The 23,412-nt window shown below is 40.2% G+C and overlaps 1 protein-coding gene and 1 long non-coding RNA gene across 3 annotated transcripts in view; one reads left to right on the top strand and one right to left on the bottom strand.

The window, feature by feature from the left end:
* The window catches only part of LOC310687628, a 90,637-nt gene that overhangs the window by 50,917 nt on the left and 16,308 nt on the right, over positions 1-23,412 (top strand). Inside the window, exons 2-3 of the long non-coding RNA XR_014516496.1 lie at positions 5,392-5,522; positions 15,111-15,191. This is a non-coding gene — a long non-coding RNA (uncharacterized lncRNA). The remainder of the gene's footprint in view (positions 1-5,391; positions 5,523-15,110; positions 15,192-23,412) is intronic.
* NTN4 (netrin 4) overlaps positions 1-23,412 on the bottom strand; it is a 41,261-nt gene that overhangs the window by 15,946 nt on the left and 1,903 nt on the right. For both annotated transcript variants that reach the window (XM_083462906.1, XM_083462907.1), the window contains exons 2-3: positions 16,330-16,859; positions 1,681-1,959 (exon numbers count right to left, since the gene is read on the bottom strand). In XM_083462906.1, coding sequence (XP_083319032.1) covers positions 1,681-1,959; positions 16,330-16,859 — 809 coding nt within the window. The remainder of the gene's footprint in view (positions 1-1,680; positions 1,960-16,329; positions 16,860-23,412) is intronic.

Raw genomic sequence — 23,412 nt, 5'->3', positions numbered from 1 at the left:
AATATATGTTGACTAAAACATGTTCATATATTCTCATATTGACCCTACTCTACAAATTTTTATATATTTTGGAGAATATTTTGAATTATGTTTGTTTAATCTATTTAATTTAATTTATTTTTATTTAATATATACCATATATATATATATATATATATATATATATATATATATATATATACTATCTATCTATCTATATATATAGCACTTGATTGTAGGGGGGGAAACCCACTTCTAAGAAGTTTACAATAAAATAAAATGAAACATTAAAATTATTGATGAAAAAAGGCCCCCAAAAATGTTTTAAAATACTCAAAGGACATGCAATTTCCACGTGTCTACATGTCTGATAGGCTTGCCTAAACAAAGATGATTTAAGCAGGCACCAAAAAGAATACACCACAGTGATATCAGTGCCAGATATCAATAGGCAGAGTTTTAAAGCATAGGTGCTGCCACACTAAAAGTTCAGAACAAGTATTAAGGGACACCTGTAGCAGTGCCAGTTCCACTGATTGAAATGGTTGACTAGGCATATATGGGGTAAGGTGATTTCGCAAGGCACCTGTCAGCAATACCAAAAAGCTAAAATGATCAATGTGGGTGCCTAAATGGAAATATTTTATAATTATATCTTGTAAATAACACACGACTGCCATAACACTTCTCCCTGTGTCCTACCAGGATTTCTTGAGCACTATGCAGGCTACATTCACTGTACTACCAGTAGTTTTAAATTGCAGTGCACTGGCCTTGCTTTTGATTTTATTTGCTAGATTGTTAAGTCTTGCCCCACTATGTTTTTGTTTATCCTTCTTTGTTATCATTCTGCTACAACTCTTGCAGAACAAGTACATGAGAGAAATAGAAACCAGGACAATTTATGTTACATACACAGCAGTCTTGGGGATTGCCAGCTGAAATGATCTAGTCTATGGAGCTAGTTTGAAAAACTTTCCACCAGGGAAGCATCTTATGAAAACTAAAGGTTTCGTGTTTGTTAGATTTGCAAGCATTCACTTTTGTGCATTTGCATACATGTTGTAATATGTTTGTTTTTCACATTGGGAAATAAAGCAGATCTCAGATTAGGTGTTTTCCAACATAGATCAGATTGGGTGCCAAATCATATCACCAGTACAGGTATAATTTAGGCCTTGTCCTTGAAAACAGCTCATCTATCAGTTTCTCCCTCACCTCTGCTGAATCCTGCAATTTATTGCTTCTTTTCAAAGCTCTATTTCAGATTCTACATCCCAGTGAAATCAAAACTTGTGATATGGGTTGTATACAGCACATGCACTAATCGGGTTATATAAAGACAGTACACAGAAGCAAACTTGTATCAGAGCTGCCTTGGACTGCCAAAATATACATATAGTTAGCTTCTTTTCACATTGTGAGCCAACATTATAATTTAGATCATGTAAATATTCACAGCTTAATTCAAAATTAAAGTAGCCTAGACTTTTGTCTAATTTAGGTAACTTCTAGATATTCCTTAGGTATAGGAAAGTCATAATATTGTCTGTTCCCATTCTGACTTTCAGGAGACATTCTTGTCTTCAGGATATTAATTCCCCATGCAACTGACACCAAGCTCAACAATTCACCTTATTTTCAGAACATTGATCTCTATACTTGAGACTTTGTGCAAGGTTTATCCCAACATAAACTTACCACATGGAAGACTCCTGCTGCTTTAACAGGCTTAAATCCTTTGATGGGCACACAGTGATCTGCATGACCATTACAAAAGCAGCTTCCTTTTACAATAAAATCATAGATTGCATAGTAGGTTAGTTCTGGAGGTTTTGCATTCATGTCATTGCTATGGCAAGGGCAGGATTGTTGCTTAAGCAGCTGCACGCGGAGGTTAGTGATCTTCAGCTGTGCCTGAGCTTCAGGACTGTAAGGATCATCAGCAGAATTGGGTGGTGACAGAGCTCGGTATATAACCTGGAAATAATACACAAGTCAGAGTAGGTGAATAATAAAGAGAGGTGCCAATTGGAAGTCTTAAAAATGGTTACATAATAATAATAATAATAATAATAATAATAATAATAATAATAATAATAATCTATTATTTATACCCTGCCCATCTGTCTGGGTTTCCCCAGCCACTCTGGGCGGATTCCAACAGAATATTAAAATACAATAATCTATATAAGGCTACTGGCATCACTTATCAAATGGCCACCTGTTATGGATGATTTAGTTGAGATTTCTGCGTTGCAGGGGGTTAGACTTGATGACCCTCAGGGTCCCTTCCAACTTTACAATTCTATGAAACTACATCAAGCTCTGGGAGGTTTCCTGGAATTTAATTGACTGAAAAATATATGACTTGACCTCTGGAATTGGCAATGTGAAGATTTTAGAACCTGATTACCCCCCAGGAAAGGCTGCTAGTGCTGTGGAAACACCTGTGAATGAAACAAGGAGTAAACTGTGTCATCAGACTCCAGCTGTATGCTATCCTATCTATGATGCTTTGGAGTATAATTTCATCACAGAGCAAACGTTTCATTAGTGATGACTCCATTGTGCGATATTGACAGGTTTGCCTTTTGTTATTTTCTTGTTATTTGGGCATATTAAAAACCATAGGGCTGTAGATCAGAAAAAAGATAAATCAGTCACCCATTTTAATGTTCTACTAAGCAGTACAGTGCAGATGAGTCTCAAAGTGGTTTTAGTTACTTAAAATATGTTCCAACTATACTAGTTCATTTGACACCTGGCAGTGAAGCTTCAGTGAGATGTCATATCCGACTGGATATACATATACTCTGTACTAAACTTTGGGACGCATCTTGCTTTTGAAACATGGAAATATTTAATGCTCATGTCATGTGTATTAAAAAGGTCACGCCAAAGCAGTTTTGAAAGTGACAGTCACAGAGGTAATTTAGGAAAGGGGGAAAGTGGCAAAAAGGCATTCAGCAAATATATTTGCTTCTTGTTTTCAGTATGCACAGCCAATGTATTTGGGGCAGGGAGGAGTCAAAATTATTTAAACTCTCTTATTAAAGTAGGAGATGTGACTTGTACAGAGCTTTCATAATCTTTTGCCAAAAGCCTTTCCTTTTATTAAGGGTGATGAATTAGTTATTTGAGTATTTGATTCCACCACCTCACTGGACTGTCATTTTTGCATCTTCTGGCTGCCACTGATTCCAGGACCATCATGTCTAAACCCACTGTACTTTTTAGCCAAGCTTCTCTCATGGCCAAAATCTTTCTGCCTTCCAGAACTTCCGGACTTCACTTAGAGATTGGGACAGTCAGGCTGGGGAGGAGTTATAAGGGAACAGAAAAGGTTTTAGAGCATTTACATTTCTGAACTGAATGGAAGCAGTCTGCTTTGTGAACCTTGTGAGCATGCCAAAAGTGGCAGCAGCCAATGGGGCAGAGACAACTGCAACTGGATGTTTTGGTGCCTGTGAGCAAGGCATTAGAAAACATGCAAAATAAGAAATCCTCATTGGATGCATAACGACGTGGTATTCTGTCCATCAAGTATCTATCTGTACGTATATGAAATTGGATACACGTTCCACTGATTGTCAGTATAATAACCTCCCTTTAAAAGGACCATTAAAACTGAAATGGGGAAAGTTCGGCTGGGAAAGGCAGTGAGAGAACAGAGCACATGAGCTGTGTTTGCCATGAGTGTTGAGTCTTTGATGGAGGATCTAAATAATTAGTAACACATTTCAAAAGGCTTTTGTTTCCCTTTCTATAACATGCCAAACCTTTTAAACTTATCCAGGAATAAGGCTGTATCAGGCAGGTATGAACACAAACTCATAGAATCCCAGCGCCACAACTTGTGTACATCTGTAGGTTCTTCTATTTATTCAAATTTAAGTGCTGTACAGCCCTGACCACAATGACTTTTTAGCAGTTTGTGAACATGAGATGCCTTCAGATATGAAAGAAAAATGCTTGGATGCAATCCAAGTTCTAGACATTCATTTCCTTTTCAGTGGATGATGGAAAATGCAGGCTGAGAAAAGTGCAATAAAAAAATAGCACCCTAACTTCCTTTGATTAAAGATAAACTAAAATGGTATCTTAGATTTCTTTGTTATTTCTGGTTTTGATCAAATTTTCAGGGAAGAGAATGTTGAGAAATGAAATAATTCATTTTGAACATACCAGTGCATTTTTAAAATGTTGACCTGTCTGCAGATTATATATATCGTGCTTGACATGAATAGTGCATTTACTGTTAAAAGCCAAACAGCACTTGCTGAATAATAACTAGCACTTTTCAAACCTAAAAATATGCAGAATGAAGTAAACTAGTAAAACAAATTGTCTGGAATTGTAAGTTTTATATGCTCATAGTCCATAGAATCTAAAATGTGTACAGGTATGTTCATGAAGCCCTTGGCTGTTCCTTATTGGTTTTTGAGGACAATACAATACACCTGATTAATGAGTTATGAATTCTCAGGTCAGGTAGTGTGGACAAAAGAAGGGACCACAACAATAATAAAATCCTTTAGTTCAAGCTCCCACTAGGACTAGGGCATCCATCTCTTCCAAATCGCTCTGTGGCTCATGTGCATATGTATGCCCATTCATTTTTATTTCATTAAAACAGACCATGGTCTAGTACACTGCTTCATTCTTATTTCCACTCTAGTTTCCTGGGCTTTGTTTCAATTTTGTACATGGATAACGAATATAGTTTACTTCTGACCTCAGTTGGAGCTTTGAACAATCCAGCAAAAACTGGGCAAAAAGTTCACAGTGACATACCTTAAAGACCACCTACTTGCCACAGCCACACACATTCCTCTTTTCTCTGCACCCAACTCTACCTATTAATTGCACAGTTTTCCTATAGAAAGTACCCACAATGGCAATGAGCTTTTAACCTTTATTATTCTTATATGAAAAGCTCAAGTGGGAGATTTTATTGGGCCAACTAAGCTCTGTTTATAGTGGGATGTAAAAGTTAAAAGCAATCACTCTCCCAGTAACTGTTATAGAAATCTGCAGCTGGCAATTGCATTGATTTGTAGAAATTGTGATTGGGAAGGGGGTAAAACATATGTGCCCAAGGGGAGAATTTCCATAATGTAAAAGCTGCAACAGTGGCTGATGCTTTCAACTTTTTTCCAAGAAACTGAACTGGTAGCAATAAAAATATATTATATGTATTAAGAACCAGACTGGTTAAATGTTTTAAAGTAAAATATACATCTCACATTAAGTGAATAAATGTGGGACCTGTCCAAGCTATGCACTTCTACTTCAAAGGGTGTTCTGCCACCATAACTCTGCACACAAATAACAGGCCTAGAACAATACATTTTTACTCACACTTTGTTAAGTCTTAGTGTAGTAAATTATTCAAATTTTCTCTTCCAGCACCTACACAACTAGAAACTGTCCTTCATGTCTATAGAAGCAGAAACCTAGGAAATCCTAAAACATTCTGCTCATCAAGCCAGCAACCTTTAGCCAGAGAACCTGTAGTCAAGACAACTGTACAGTACATGGTAAGTAATTATGGTGGCCATGAGCATGTGTAGAGTGCTTTTCTCACAATACTGAGTAAAACAGAACCAACTCATACTAAGGACACAACAGAAAAGGTTCCAGCCTGACTTCCTGGTTTGTTGAAGCGACAATACCTATTCTAGAAATTCAGAAATGCCAGAATAACTTGGACACTTCTTCAAGATGTTGACTATTCAGCTAGACCAAGTTGACTAGATTGTACCATAAAAATTTCTTAGACAAGGGAACAGTCCTACATTAGATATTCCAGCTAAGTTTGTTACCTGCCTTGTCTGTTACCTGCCAGGCTTTCAATGTGAAATAACAATAAACACTGAGAACATACAGAATATATTTTCCTCACTAATGAGTAGCCACAACAATGTCTCAGCATCTCAGGAGGAAGAGATGGTTTTCCCAATGAAGTTGTGGTTTTCTGTGGCTAAGAAATGATCACAAGTTAATAGTAACTTTACTAGCCATAAGAAAGCTCAACTACCATGTTCAATTTCTTTTTTTAATGAATGCAGTTTCACAGAATATTAATCTGCTAGCTAATATTCTACACTTTGATGCTGAATCCACAAACAGATCAAAGAACACAGTCACAGCTATGATTTATAGCTAGCAAGAGTTTGTTTACACCCACTCCAAGTATCCCGTAGAAACACACACACCATCCATGCATGACACTACAGATTCCATGCTATATTTACACTTTATGAAAGACAGAGAAGTTCAAAGTATTGACTAAAATCACAAATCACAGTAACTATAAAAGAAGGGAAGCAAGCCCAGGTATCTGACTGTCAATTTGCCAGATGTGCAGAATGTTATATATTTTCCATACTGATATTGAACCCACCATCATAAGAAGTAGCAGCAAAGAACAGGGTGTCTTTGAGCATGTGTAAAGTAGATTTTCCCCACCACTAAGAAATTATTTCACATCTGTGAGTAGGAAGCAGCTTCCCATGTTAGGTTGATCCCCAGTACCTCTATTTGGAGAACTTTAGCACTTGGTACATTCAGTTTATGGGACGCGGGTGGCGCTGTGGGTAAAACCTCAGCGCCTAGGACTTGCTGATCGTATGGTCGGCAGTTCGAATCCCCGCAGCGGGGTGAGCTCCCGTTGTTCAGTCCCAGCTCCTGCCCAACTAGCAGTTCGAAAGCACCCCTAAGTGCAAGTAGATAAATAGGTACCGCTTTATAGCGGGAAGGTAAACGGCGTTTCCGTGTGCTGCGCTGGTGCTGGCTCGCCAGAGCAGCTTCGTCACGCTGGCCACGTGACCCGGAAGTGTCTTCGGACAGCGCTGGCTCCCGGCCTCTTAAGCGAGATGAGCACGCAACCCCAGAGTTGGTCACGACTGGCCCGTACGGGCAGGGGTACCTTTACCTTTAACTTTACATTCAGTTTATTATTGCTGTTGCTGTTCATTTGCATAGCAGTATCAGTATGCAAGGTGCTTTACAAGGTGCCAGCATAAAATTAACCTAAAATCATTAAATATTTTGTCAGTTGTTAACACGCTATGCCCACAACCTCCCAAATGCCAGACAGAACTATTATTAGAAACACCTTTTCTAAGTAAGTAAAATATGTAAAAGGTGCCAGGTGAGTCTCTTCTGGAAAGGAATTGACTAAATTTCAGAAATACTGCTTTGTTCAATACAGATCCTCTTGGTGATTCTGCCACCCTCAGAATTTCCGTGGGTGTCAGCCCAGCACAGGGCATTCTCTGTGATAGCTCCTAAGCTATGGAACTATCCCCACAGCAAATTGTTTGTGCTGATTTTAACATTGTATTTTTATATCATAACCCACCCTGTGGGACCTCATGGTGAAGAGCAGGCAAGAAATCCAGTAAATAAATAACAAGGTACAGTTGCAGAAAGCACCTTCCTCCAAACAAAACTCTCAAACATTTACATAGCCTTCAGCTAAAATTTATATTTTTTTCTTTGGCCTTTCCAATTTGAAATGTATGATCTTATCACAAATCTACCCTAAACATTTCTGCTAACATAAGTAAAACGATTAGTAATAAAATACTTGAAATCCATCCACCTTAATCAACCTTTTCTTGTTGCAACTATCAAAGATTTATCTGACTTGCTTGGCACATTTTCTCTTAAATGAAATGAAAATACAAGCCTGCATATAGTATGCCTGTAGCACAAATATATTTCTTGGCAGAAGCTGCAAATAATTAACAAGACACAGGAAGTGTATATAGCTTTAAGTCGACCACTATTGCTTACAGTCCTCTTCCACTGTACAGTATCTTTGTCTGGCTATCAGATCAAGTGGTTTCTGAGTGACAAATGTCTTTGTAGTAAAAAGCGTTAACAGTATTCCATCTGCCTTTATATATCATATTTTTCGCTCTATAAGACGCACCAGACCATAAGGCGCACCTAGATTTTGGAGGAGGAAAACAAGAAAAAAAAATCTAAATCCCAGAAGCAAGAACAGCAAGAGGGATCTGGCTTCTGGGATAGCCTCTGGCTGTCCTGGCTTATGGGATAGCCGCGCGCAGCCTCTTCCGGGCAATGGGATAAAGGCTCCCCGTGCCCGGAAGAGGCTGCACGCGGCTAAGGCAGAAGCCAGGAGGGACGCTTCGCTGAAGGGGCGTTGCACAGCTCTCCCTCTCTCCGCAGTGCCTCTCCTTCCCCAAGGATTCAAACCACCCACCTTCTGATCGGCAAGCCCTAGGGTCTGTGGTTTAACCCACAAAGCCACCCGCGTCCATATGCTTACTATGCTTAATTAATGCATACACAAATACAGTTAAGTGCTTCCTTGACACAAATCTTAGTAGAAAGAGACAAAGTACCCACATTTAAAAGCAAAATCTTCATTTCAAATAGCACTTTAATCATGTGCCTTTCTTTTCAAAGAAATTGTGCTCCATGGGAATAGCAGTAAACACACACTACCCTGAACTATGGAGAAGCCTTTTGGTCCATCAGCAAGAAAGATGATATTTAAATACTCTCCCCTCAGGCAAGTTTCCCCCTTCCCCAAAGATTTATGTCCTTGGATTTGGCATGCCTTCACTACTTGTTGATATATGTCAGACCAACAAAGCTTGAACTTCGTCCCAAAACTAAGCCGAAGAGTGAATGAGCAGGAGAGCGAGTGAGCTGCTTTGCTTTCTTGTTCAGGGACAAAGTCATTAGAAAAACTGTCTGACTCCCCAGAACATCCCCCGCATCTCTGAGCATAGCACACAGCAGCAGAGGCTGGCAAAACGGACATGTAGTAGCAACGGCAGCAGCAAACGTGGCACCTTAAAACCTGATATATTTTTCAGCAACACCTTTCATAACCTAGAAGTTCACTTACACAGTGTTTAAATGTTTTTGTACTGCTTTTATTTCATGTATTCTAGCTAGGCACACCCCCTATTTCCTTGTTCCTGTCGCTTGTAAAATACTGTTGCTTTATTGTTCTGGTTTTTCATTTTTAGGAAGATGTTGCTGTGGAGGGGGTTGAGTTGCCTTTTTATAACCCCATTTGTGTGCACAGTTTTGCATTGGGAATCTTCAGATTTTGTCCTGTCCTTGGATTTTTGATGAATGTTTGAGTTGAGAATGGGTACATCATCTACTCTAGTCACGTACTTGGATATCAAATAATCACTGCTTCTCTTCCACACACCTACATGGCCCATGAATTCTCGGGGTAGTAACTGTTCCAAGAGTTTTTTTATTTGCAGAAATACAACTGTACCTACTGTAACATTAAACATTCTGTGAAGAAACTCTAGGGGCTGATTTAATAGCACACCCTGGTTTAAAAATCAGTGCTATGCAGGTGATTGGAGAGTAAAGGAATAGAATGTGCAGGGCATTTAAGTGGGAGAATAGATTTCCAACAGTGTGTAAAGGAGAGCTGCGTGTTCTTAGGTAGTAATCATTGGTGTGAGAATGTGGATGTTACAAATGCACAAATGTCCCTATTTTCATATGTGAATTGACAGAAATGCACCAGGGGTCACACCCCTATATTTCAGGACAGTAGGGGCCCTATATAGAACCATAGGAAGGTAGAAATGCATATAAGAACCCTTCAGGTTGAGCCTAGGTAAATAGGCTTGGAAAAGGCACACATACCAGAAGCATGCAGTACTATAGCTAGCCGAAGTGTCAATAGATTAATTCAGGTAACTGGTCAAATAACCTCTTTTACTCAGCAAGTTGCATCAATATTGCCCATACTAGTTAAGCATTGGTTTTGCAGACCTGGCTGAAAGCTTTCAAATATCGCACCATGCCCCAGGAACAGCTGTTGGTTCTCGAATATCTCACTATTCCAGTTGGAAGGTCTACATCATATCCAGAAACTTGCAATTGGAATTTCATCAAGAGTGAGGGCAGAGATCCTAATAGCTCAGCGCCCCTGGGCTAAAACAGCAAGTCATTTTGGACTATTTAGAACTTTATTGGATCTTGAAACCTGTACATCATCATCAGGCTAAATACCCTTTCAGAACTAGATGAGGTGTTGCAGGAATTTCAGTTTGCGGGTCAACAAGCATCACATATTTTTCCTGAGCCTTGAACTTGTTCCCAAGCAACATGTTTGTGGTGAGATGTTGAGCCAAGAGTCTAACATATTGCAGCCATTAAACATTCCAAGGCACTTTCCACGAGAGTAAACCTATTATGCCCAGTGTCTTGAGCATTGGCTGAAATCCCAGTCAGTCTGGATATTTTAATTCTGCCTACCTAAGTTTCTCTTGTTTGGTGGCATTATTCTCTTGCTGCTTTTATTTATTTTATTTTTTTGGTAAACTATAGATTTCTATGTTGCTATCAAAGTCTGATAAGAAAAGAACCAGCATGAGTTTGACCAAATTGCGGGAGGCAGTGGAAGACAGAAGTGCCTGGCGTGCTCTGGTCCTTGGGGTCACGAAGAGTCGGACACGACTAAATGACTAGACAACAACAACAACAAATCAAAGTCTGAAATTGGCTGCCTTTCAGTAAAGTGGGAGTCTATAAATTGGTCAATAAAATAAAAGACTATGATCTGTTCACTACAGAGGTAAATGCATGCCAGAGAATCTACAGACATGCAACAATAGCATCTTTACCACACACACATGCCAACCCATGCTTCGAGGTTTGCAAAGGAGACCCTGTCAGTAAGACCACTGATGGGTATCACTTGCAGGGCAATGATTCATGGCTGGGCCTTCTCCTTGGTTCTTCCCAAGGTGTGGGACTCACTTCCAGTGGAGGTGTGTCTATCCCCTGCACTGAAGGTTCCCCTTGGCTTTTGACACATGGATGTCAATGGGAATTCCAGCAGCTGGCATTGTTTTGTGTATGCTTGGTTTTAGATGTTTTTAAATTATTGTATGGACTGTATTTTTATGTTCACCATCCCATGGAAGAAAGGCCACTGTGGAGAACAAAATTATTGGAGAGATCTCATGTAGCATAGTGACTATGGATGTTTTGACTCATGAAATTTAAGTCTCTTATATCTATGGCATGGCTGAAATTTAGCATAGCTGAAATCTAGCCTACTGTACAAGGCAAGAGTCAGATGTGCCTACTTTTGCATCTGGCCACACCTCTCTCTGGCATATGGCCTCCATTAGGTTGTCCATGATAGAATGCAGCTCTTGGGTAGAAAAAGATTCCACATTCTGTGTACAGTGGTACCTCAGGTTACATACGCTTCAGGTTACAGACTCTGCTAACCCAAAAATAGTGCTTCAGGTTAAGAACTTTGCTTCAGGATGAGAACAGAAATCATGCTCTGGCAGCGCAGCAGCAGCAGCAGGAAGCCCCATTAGCTAAAGTGGTGCTTCAGGTTAAGAACAGTTTCAGGTTAAGAATGGACCTCCGGAATGAATTAAGTACTTAACCCGAGGTACCACTGTATAGGACTGCAGCATCAGCCTCTAGCTAAGTATATGCATGTGCAACTGACACTACTACTTTCGCTTCCTGTGTTTAATTTTTGGTTGCAAGCTCCTTGGGGTAGGAATTTGTACTCTGGAAGGCATTATGCACACTAGTGATACTATATAAATAAACAGTAGGTTGGATCCATATTTTGTGAAGCTAAGAGTAGGCCCAGTGAAATCAATGGAACTGATTATGATTTTCTATTTATGTAAGTGGGTCTTCTCTAAACACAACTAAGGCTTAACTTAACTCAGTTTGTCTTCCCTCCCAAATAAAAGCCTCTTCCTCTATTTCTCAAGAACAAAAGACTTTAAAAGAAAATTGCTGGAGGGAATGAAATTAACAAAGCATAAATTTGTTGAAATGTGGTCTCTGACAAGCTTGCACTCAAACAACCTAATTGCTATTATGAAGCAATGATCTCTATACATATCGTGAAATAGCTGGTACATACACCTAAGTGCCTAAGGCTACATCCCTACACCTATTTATGAGCACTGGGCCACAATCAACTTAATGGGACTTATTTCTGGATAGACATGGATAGGATTGCACTTTTAGTCTGCAGTCCTTTATGTATGGGAGTATGCCCCATAAAGAAGGCTGATCGCTGAAGAATTGATGCTTTTGAATTATTGTGCTGGAGGAGACTATTGAGAGTCCCATGGACTGCAAGAAGATCAAACCTATCCATTCTGAAGGAAATCAGCCCTGAGTGCTCACTGGAAGGACAGATCATGAAGCTGAGGCTCCAATACTTTGGCCACCTCATGAGAAGAAAAGACTCCCTGGAAAAGACCCTGATGTTGGGAAAGATGGAGGGCACAAGGAGAAGGGGACAGTAGAGGACGAGATGGTTGGACAGTGTTCTCGAAGCTACCAGCACGAGTCTGACCAAACTGCGGGAGGCACTGGAAGACAGGAGTGCCTGGCGTGCTCTGGTCCATGGGGTCACAAAGAGTCGGACACGACTAAATGACTAAACAACAACAATGCCTCATTGACTCAATGTGACTACTTCAGAGTAGACTCATTTAGGACTGTACTGTTAAGGAGAACATGATATGCATTAATAATTTTTTTGCAGTTATCAAAGGAAAAGATGATATGGCTTCCTTCTTGCTTGGTCTACCCCAGGGGTCAGCAACCTAAGGCCCATAGGCCACAAGCAGCCCATGGGGGTCGTTTAATTGGCCCATGGACCCCTTCCACCCACTCAGTTGGCTCCCATGCGCCGCGCTAAACCGGTACGGAGCAGAGCCAATGGGAAGCAGCCAATGGGAAGCAGCCAATGGGAAGCTGCACACACCTCCTCTGCACTGGAAGGAGCGCCGGAAATAGCATTTGTGCATGCATGCATGCATGCATGCATGCGCACATGCACTCCGGCCCACCGCAGCATCTGCAGGACCGTGAACTGGCCCAAGCCACAAAAACTTTGCCAATCCCTGGTCTACCCTTTCCATGAATGAAAAGCTTGCTTTGGCTTTTTTACAATCACTGCACCTAAAACATAAAACCAGATAATCTTCCCCTTGAGCTGTGGCCACTCAACTTTTTAATGGCACAAGCAGGAAAATGGCACTTTCAGCACTGGGATCTACAATCAAAAGTGATTCATTCATGTCACTTTATGACTTCACAAGAATACAGGAGATACCTTCAAAAGATCTGGTTCTGCCTCTGTGACTAGTTTAATTCATTCAGATTATGTCTGCATTTTCAATTTCTGCTGCTCTGATGTGACAGGAAACAGAAGGAGGGTTAAGAAGTACTTTATACCTCAAAAACAGGCTGTGAAGCAAGTTCAGATTTCCATTATATGAATGCACCTCTATATCTCTGTGTTATAAGGATCCCCCAACTTAAAGCCTTGGTGTGATCCAGTCAGTTCAGGGTTGCTTTACCAACTTGTGCAAAAATGCCAAAATAGGCAAGCTGTTGTAGTATATCAGTAGTATAATTTAGAATGTTACAAGTTTCTGCAACTTTGGCAAGCCTTCTGAATTTCCCTGTCAGCAGCAACATGATTCAAGCAATCAACCTTCCCCAAAATATAGTTAACCAATAAGGAACTTTATTGTGCATTCCAGTCATTTCCACACAAAAACTTTACTTGCATAGAACTTGCAAAAGGTGATTAAATAATTATACTCTCTTTTTATCTATGTTTCAGAATGAGGAAAATGTGTTTAGCTATTAATTTTCCTTTGACAGATGGGAAAGATGAAGTCTTTAATTTTTGTATTGCTTGCAGTCTAATAACACTCAAACTTTTAATATGTGCTTAATGCTTTGGTCTCTAATCTCCTTTAATTTTTTGCAAAAATAATAAACAGCTACTCTATATCCTAGATATGATTCTCTTTCTTCTTACTTTTATACCTAATGGCCTATGTTTCTGAGCCTTATAACTGTGTAAAGGTATACACACCCATATAACTGTAACCAGGGGAAAGTGGTTCTGCGTTTGGATTTATATGCAGCATAAATACATGCCTTGCTGTTACTGCCTAAAACCAACCTTAGTTATTTGTTAAAGATTTTTTATTATTATCATTATTTTTATTGAAACTGTGATTTAATGCTTATATATTGCCAACGCTTTGCTAGACATGAAATGAACACAGTATACCAGTGCATGAGACCATTTTTAGCTGGACAGTTCGTGATAACTGTGCATTTTAAACTGGAATGAATGACTGTTTCCAGATGTCTGAAATTAGGTACTACTATGAGTCGGAGTACGTCCTCCATAACTCAAAACAGCTCAATAACCTCTTGTGTTGTTTAATGTGAGGTACATGTTACTATTGGCAGTTACAAGTAATTGCTTGAATGTAGCTGGCTGTAATAAATTAAATGTGATGTTTGCAAAATCTGCAGTCCTGCCATCTGGTCACCAGAAAGCTTCTGGTACTACTTTGCAAATAAATACAAGTACTGTAGTGTTAAAATGCAGGGTGCTTTAATATGTAATCTGTGTGATCTCCAAGCCCCCTGCACTCAACACTTCCTGAAAACTTGAAATAATGTTGACATCTTAAATGAACATCTTTCTGTAACAGTTTGTGGTGTGGCTTATGCACATTAGGCAGGATGAGGTTTGTCTTAAACATGCTGGCAGATCACAACACTATGTCACCATAGCAATACCCTTGCACTGGCACAAGTTTGAAGTGGCGGAACAGACACCTGTGGTCACGGAGGAGTGGAAATTAGTCAGAATCCTATGTTCCCTCAGGGCAGGGGTCAGTCCCAACAATGCAAGACTGGCATAATGCTGTGCAGCAAAGGAGAGTGGCATAACTTTAAACACACCAAACAGAGATCCCCAGGTGACTGCCCATGGCTTCCCTCTTTTCCTCCACAGTCACAATGGAGGAAAGGATTTCAACAAAGTCTGGAGCCAGTTATTCTAGAGGACCCAGCAAGTGAGCAAGATTTTTGATAACAAGATGTACAAGTCGGGATTCCATCTCCCATATCCATGAACACATAACTAGGAACACTGAAGTTGGGATTTTTGTGATGGGCAACTTACACAAAGGGAGCACTTTGCCCAAACAATGAACACCAACAACCAAGGAGAAGCAGTCAATTGACTAAATTTATAAACAAATAATATGTCTAATTCCCAACTTCTCACCATTGTACAGATACTGTATCAGCACCCACCAGATGCCACCACCCAGAGGATCCTGAACTCCACACACGCAAGTGGGGCTGCAAGGACAAAGGTAAGCAATAGAGGTGGCTTATCAGGGAGGGGGAGAACATGCTTCAGAGTAGTTCCTTTACACCCCCATTCATAGCACCAAGGAAAAAGGGGGGTGTCTATTACTCAGAACACCTATAGCCATATAGTGCTTCCCACTCTCATCCCTTGTGATGATGGGAAACAGTACATTTGTGTAATAACTCTATCCTTACTTAGCAGGTAAGACCTGTATGTATTCCCCTCACAAGGGGCAGGCTGCATTCTCAGAAAGGGTGGCTTCTGTTGGCCACAATCCAAAAATATACTGGAAAACATAACACTATATTCCATCTGTAACTATATCCACTGCTGTCCAAACACTTATGGCCCATGACACAGACATTTCTTGCATACAGAAGAAACAGTAACTATAGACAGCATTAGAAACATAAAAATAATCCTCCTTAATGAGGCCAAAGACCAGCACTTTTTTCCTACAGTGGCCAACCAGATGCCAATGGGAAGCCATATGCAGGACATGAGTTTAATGGTACTTCCTTGCTCATGTTCCTCAGCAACTGATATCTAGAAACATGCTGCCTCTGATCTTCGAAGTTGTACACAGTGTTCATTAGTTAGTAGCCTTATCCTCAATGAATTTGTCTAATCTTTTCAAGCCATCCATGGCCATCACTACACCCCATGGTAGTTTAACTATGCACCTTGTGAAGAAACTGTGGTTTCTGAAACTGACTTGGGAAATAAACCATAGTTAATGGTTAACCACAGTTCCCACTTTGGATGGCACAGAATGCTGTGGTTAACTAAAATGCAGGAGTGAAAGCTTCCAAACACCTCCTCTCAGCTGCACAAGAAGGAGGGAGTGTACAAGTCCAAAGATAATTGTGGTTTGTGCGCATCATGCTCAAGCTAAATCATGATTTAGTGCTGGAAGGAGGAGCCTGTGGTTCTCAAATGTTGTTGAACTACAACTCCCATCAGCCCCAGCCAACATAGCCAATGGGCAGGGATGATACAAATTGTAGTCCAGCTGCATCTGGAAGGCCACTGGTTTAGTGCGGCATGCAAATATCATGAAAAAACTAAAGTCAAGAGTCAAAATAAATCTAGAGTCAATTTTCAGTTGTTTGTAGTTTTTGATATCTTAATTAACTCACCTCTCCTCCAGTGCAGGGGAAGTGACTGGAGTATCTAGAAGTGCAAATTGCTCCTTTCTTGGTTACATCATCATCCAGCCCAAAGGCTGCTGAGCAGTTAGTGGAAAAATATTTGTAAGGTTTCCATGTTTTCCCAAAATCCTGAGATCGCTCCAAGACCATGGCTGCCGGTCTTGGTGACCTGAACACCATGATTAAGTGAGTGAAATAAAACTCAGTTTCCAAGTTCAGCTGGATCTTCTCCCTGTTCACCCCCTGTGCTGATTGCCACCATGTGTATGGCAGCCGAAAGGGTGAGTCAACCATGGCAGAGGGTGAGTGAGCCAGATGGGCATGCTTGGAGTTGCATTTGCTACACTTAGGCTGCTTGCATATGAAGTCTGCATTCTCACTGTAGGAACAGTAAAACTCTGTGGCGTTGTCCCCACACTTTGTATCTGTCCACAACTTACGCCCGTATCCTAAATTTCCCATTCGAGGATTGCACGCTTTCTCACAGTGGGATCCAGCTTCAACAACACTGCTCAGTCCTATGTAGGAAAAAGTGTGATAATTAAAAACTAAGTTAGCATAAATTATTATCAACCAACTGTACCTAACACATAATTAAAATTCTGACTTTGCAATAAAACAAGAAGGCACAGTTAAATTTTTACTGGACCCACAAAGGATATAAGACCTTAGGCAAGCTTTTATATTCAGAGCCTCAGGACAAAGCAAAGGCACACCTTGTATCTGTATTATAGGGATAATGATACTGGCCTATTTGACAGCACTGCTTTAAGGATTACTGAACTATTTTATGTGAAACACTTTGAACACTTGAAAGGTGCTATATAATGTGCTATTGAGTGTCTGCAAAGGCCTTGGACCAAACTATTCAGTGCAACTATTTAGCGGCTCTTTGTAAACAGAAATATTGAAGAATTGTCCCACCTTCCCCCTGCTCCTCAATAACTTACGGTATTTAGTTCTAGGACCTTAATACTCCATGCCTTAGGCAGTTTGTCTTCAAAAGAGGCTCATAGATGCATGGTGTTATTTTGTAATTGAATAAGCATGGATCATTTAAGAGAAAACACACAAGTGAGTAAACATACTGGGAGTAAGGCGCTACCCTACACCAAGCACTCAGACTCTGAATAGTTTAAAAATCATGGAGGTGTAAGAGGCCTCAGCCAAATACATACTTCCCTCAGGAATATATTCACAGGTGGATCTTACCCAGAAGTAGAACAGTTTATTATAAAGGGGCAGCCCAAGGGAATATGTTCTGGTGGAACATGCAAGACCCAGTGCAAAAGAAGGTGGGATAGACCTAAGGAGAGCTATTATTTAGTATGCACTGAATGCTAAATCTCAGGGTACGTATTTCTTTTATGCCCCTTCTTTGAGATTTGGTTTTTTGTTTTGATGCTATGTATTATGCTATGCTATGTATCTTGTTTTATTTGTTCTTCATATCATTTAAGATTTCATGCTAATGTTCTGTCTTGGTTTCATTCCCATTTCTCAAGGCACTCTTTTTCAGGTTCTCTTTCTGGTTCTTTTATTTCCTCCTTTGATCTTGGTTCAGCTCTCAATACTTGTCACTTTTTAGCCATTCTCCATCAGTTTAATATTGACTATTCAAATTCAAATTCAAATTTTATTAAACGGTCACAGACCAGGTTAACTCGTACAGCTAGTCAGCGAAGCATAACACCGGAAAAAACAAAGGACAATTTCAATACAGATTAGGCCATAACAGCAATTTGAAATTAGACAGCATAAATAAAATTAAGTATTTGCCTTCGCCTGCATATTGACATTGGAAAGCTCTTGTTTCCTGCGCCTAATAGCGGCTACACAGAATTTAGCAACATTGATCGTAATTTCAGGAACCTTATCTTCTACCAAGGCTCTCATACGTTGGGGTTCTGGTACATTTTTAAGCTTTTGTAGAACTGGGGCAATAAAGGTCAGGCGTAGATCCTCGTAGTAACTACAGTGCAGCAATACATGCAGACTTGTTTCCACTTCCGATGAGCCACATGGGCAAACACGTGACTCATATGGTTTGCCCTCATATCTGCCTAGCAGCAGGGCAGAGGGCAGAACGTTAAATCTGGCCAGGGTAAAGGAGTGTCTGTACTTAGGTATTTGTAAATCAGCCAGATAATTTGCGGGTGAGAACCCTCTTCCAAAGTCTCTAATTGTGGCATGTTTATCCATTTTGCCCATATGACATTGCAGCTCTATGTCCCTAATGCGTTGGAGCACTTGACTTCTGGCTCTCTCATATCCTGCCGCTATCAAGATCTGCGGGGAGAATCCCAAGCTTCTTATCTTTTCAAACAGGGAAGCTTTCCAGGTAGAATGAAAGGTGTCTAAGAGTGTTAAAGGAGCCAAACCGGCCGGGAAAAAAATAAGTTTTAACCAGTAGTGTATCTTTAGAATCAACAACCGCACGTTAACGGGTGGTTGTCCAACTTCTAAGTGGACAGCTATATTAGATACACAGGGGGGGATCCCCAATAAACACCGATAGAATTTTGTTTGAAATGCCTCCATAGGCGCAAAATTTTTAAAACTGCAAACCTGGGATCCATAAGTGAGTTGTGGGAGTATTTTTGCAGCAAAAACCTGGGAGGCCGCCGGAACGTATTTACCCCCTTTCCCGTGAAAAAATCTTGTAAGAGCTTTATTGGCCCTTCCTGCATTGGCAATGGCGTTTTTCATCTGTTGGTGCCACGAGACCCTTTCCTGAAAAGTTATTCCCAGATATTTGAAAGTTGCTACCTGGTCAATAGGATGTCCATTAATTCTCCATTTGTGTTTCCTTCTTTTTTTTGAAAACACCATAATTTTAGATTTGCTATAATTTATTGATAGTTGTTCCGCTTGACAATAGTCAGCAAGTGATCTCAAAAGCTTCCTCAAGCCAACGCAGGAAAAGGAGAGCAGGACTGCGTCATCTGCATACAGAAGCACCGGGAGGGGCATACCTGCCAGTTTGGGAGGGTGGGCATTTTCTTTCTCCATATTTACTGCTAAAGAGTTGATGTAGAAATTAAATAGCATTGGCGCGAGGACACATCCTTGTTTAACCCCATAGTGCGTTTGGATTTCTTTAGTTAGATGGCCTGACCGGTCGCATCTTACCCTCACCCTGGTGTTTTCGTATAGACCACGGATAAGGCGTAATAAGCGCTTGTCTATGTTTGTAGCGCCAAGCTTTTCCCAGAGTCTGTCCCTTGGTATTAAATCAAAAGCCGATCTAAAATCCACAAAAGCTGCATATAAAGACCCCCCTTTTCTAGAGTATTTGTCTGCCAGGTGTTGAAGGATAAGGGCCTGGTCTATAGTTGAACGCTTTGCGTTCTCCATCAGTTTAATATTGACTATAATTTTAATGCATATCTTCCTACTCCATATATTTTCACTCAATTTTTCAAATTGTTTTCCCCATTGAAGTTCACTTTCTTGAATTAAGCTTCTTCCATGCCTCCTGCTGGGACGCAGGTGGCACTGTGGGTTAAACCAGAGAGCCTAGGACTTGCGGTTCTAGGTCAGAAGGTTGGCGGTTTGAATCCCCGCAACGAGGTGAGCTCCCATTGCTCGGTCCCTGCTCCTGCCAACCTAGCAGTTCGAAAGCACGTCAAAGTGCAAGTAGATACGGTAAATAGGTACCGCTCCGGCGGGAAGGTAAACAGTGTGCTGCTCTGGTTCACCAGAAGCGGCTTAGTCATGCTGACCACATGATCCAGAAGCTGTACGCTGGCTCCCTCGGCCAATAAAACAAAATGAGCATCGCAACCCCAGAGTCGGTCACGACTGGACCTAATGGTCAGGGGTCCCTTTACCCTTTACCTTTTATGCCTCCTGCTGTTCATCTTTTTCTCTGTTGCTAGGCTGTGAAGTAATCAATCCTTCTTCTCGGGCACACAGATTATAGATAGAGGTGGCCAACCTTCTTGGGCCCACATGCCAGTGGTGGATGTGCCCAAAAGTGAGTCTAGCCACTCCACACTTGCACACAAGGGTGTCAACTTGAATAAAATATTTGGGGGGATATGCCCCGCCTCATATAATTGATCACATGACATGGCGCATGCACACCATTTGAATGGCAATGCTCATCAACTTGTGGGGGTTTCACAAGTTTTGTTGGGAGGGCTGAAGGGACCTCAGCCCCTAGGAGTTGGCTCCTCTGCTTGCACACTCACTTGTATACACACACACAGCACATAAAGGCACATAGCTGTCGCCCCTATCTGAGCAAATCCATTGATGAGGTTATCATTCCCTCTCCGCTCATCCAGTTATCAATCTGATGACCAGATTTGCAATCTGATTTGCATCCTCATTACAGTTCTGAACTACTCTGCCCACTGCCATGTTGTGCCTACTTTTTACAAAAACCTTTTTGCTGTTGTTGCAAAATCCAGTGGTGTCTTTGAGAGCCATAAAAAACATTGCTTGAAGACCAGCAGCCACGCTTGCTCTGTGCTTTTATTCCATTATTCACATCACTACTACTTCTTGTAATATCATCTGCTTATTCTCTAGGTTATACTATGGTTATTTCCTTACTTTTCCTTCTCTTGTAATGTCCTTCTTTCTTGTTTCTATCTTCAGCCTCTATTCTTAAGTCTGCTGCTCTGCTTGTTTATTCTGCTTTTCATTTTGATCATATCACTCTCATTCTTTTGCCTCTCCATTGCCTTTATTTTCTTCAGCATATTCATTTACAGCTTATTTTGGTTTACAAATGTTTACATTCTACTGCTCTGGTATATCTTTCAGCTTTTCTTTTTTTTTAATACATACCGTCACCGATATTTGCTTCATCCCACTGGTTCCCTCTTCTTCAGATGTTCCTTTTCAATTTATTCTTTTGATCTACAGTACAAACCTAAGCTTTTTGGGGGGGGGTCTTATTTCCTTCCTATTTCAGTTCTTTTTCTTTGGATTCCCTTCCTTGTGACATTACGATGGACCAACTATTTCCTCTATTTGTACATTTGCAGAGGTTTCCCCCCTCTAACTTAATGTGTTGCTTTCACCTTGTGACTCTTGTCCTTTGCAGTATGCAGTGAGCTCATTTGAAATATATGAGACTTCTAAGTAAACATGTTTAGGATCCGGATAATAAAAAAAGAGTATTTTTAGGCTACAGAGTAAGCTCAAATGTATAATGCACACTTCTGCCAACAAAAGTAAATAAATACAACTGTAAAAGTCACATAGTAACACTGAGTCCTTTTCAAAGTGCTGTACAAACATTAACTAATCTGCACAGCTCCCCTGAGAAGTAAGGAAGCAAGTATTATTATAATGTGTCTTATCAGCTAGGCCAAGATGGATCGGCTTGATTTACATGCTGGCTGCTAAGATTTTTCAGTCTCATTATGCAATGTAGTCAAGTTACCTGGTGAATGTTTACTGCAGCAATTTTCTCCATTATGCTTCTACTACTGACATGAGAAAAGTACTTTGAGTTTATTTTTTAAAACAACAACAACACTCATGCATATTCATGAATCTGAACAGGTACTATACACTGTGTGTCTGGGATACAACTTAACCTTGTGAGAAACTTGCTGAGCCAAATATCTAGCTCCTGAAGTGGGAAATTACAGTTTGAAAATGTGCTGGATTAGTCTGACAGCTCTGCTTTAATTATACTGAAATCTTCCGAAAATGCTAAATCATCTTCTCATACTATCAGGAAAATATAGTATTTTCCAAGTCTAAATATATTCCCATTTATTTCTGGGTTTTTTTAGTTTCCTAATTGGTGGTGGGTTTCACTGCAGAGGAGTCAAGGAGAAAACTGCATGTGGAGGCAATTTAAGACTAACTTAACACTATTTTCTATGAAATTTTACAATGTAGTTTTGTAAAAAGTAGTCCAAGTAAGAAAATAATAATTAAAGATATCGATAACTTCCGTCCATGTTGTGTGACATTTTTCTGTATAGTACTATCTGTCACTAGAACTTTGCAAAATGAAAATAAGCTTAGATACTAGAAAATAAGTATTTTTACACTGTCAACCATGAGATCATTAAAGGCATTTTCTGTCCTGTGCTCTTCGCCTCTCTTTCTCTTAATATTTATAGTTAACTGCACACTACCTCCCAGCCAATGTTAGTACACATGCCACTGAACAAAAATCTGTAGTAATGGACAAGAGCATACAAGGTACGGCATGACTCACCTGTAAAACATTCAGAGCTAAATCATATGTTTCCTGCTGCAGCATTTTTCAGCCAAAATATACTTGCCTCCTTTATTTCTCATTATCCATTTTACAAATTGATGGTATGACACTCAAATTAAAATATAACAAATTCAGAAATAAAATACTTGACTGTAAACGTTACTTTAATAATATGCATAATCAGGCATTTCAGGCTAAAGAAACACCTATGAAATAGGCATATCTCCTCATCACTGGCTTCTATGAATGTTTTACTGGATAACAGAAATATCATGTAATGCACACTATCCCTATCCTTTCGGTCTCTGGAAGTGAACTCTCTCTCTACATTGACAATAGCTGAAACTAGATTATTTGGTGGTTAATAGATCTAAGTAAAAAAAAATTCAAATAGTGAAAAAAGCAGTCCCACCTATTTAAAACCAGGCTAGGTTATCCTAAGGCCAATCAACACCCATTCCTGCCATAGAAGTGTGAATGAATGTTACCTTTCAGCTTTTTATCTCATCTTCTCCTTGCTCTAGGCCCATTCACATTAGGGAATGTGCCGATTTTTGTCAGAAGGACAGTGATGCAGACACCATAGGATGATATTTCCTTGCGAGGATCAGGCCAGTCCAGGTGTTTATCTCTTTGTAGAATCTGTGAGCTCCCCTCCCCCACATTACATAAACAATAGTAGCAATCAGTTCAGAAAGAATGTATGTGTTCAGCTTTACCCTCAGAGTGAGATGCCAATAAATGATAGCGAAATAAACTGCAGGTGGAAATGCTGGTGCATTGTTTTCCTCTGCAGCATGTTATCTGGTCCTTGTCCTGTCTAGTTCTGATAGGGGGGAAATAGATCAAAGCAATGTGGCTGCACAAAAGTTGCT

This window comes from Podarcis liolepis (genome assembly GCF_965112155.1).
Source record: "Podarcis liolepis genome assembly, chromosome: 10".
NCBI lineage: Eukaryota > Metazoa > Chordata > Lepidosauria > Squamata > Lacertidae > Podarcis > Podarcis liolepis.
Note: the sequence above shows the minus strand (reverse complement) of the source record. Positions and strands in the feature narration are given on the sequence as shown.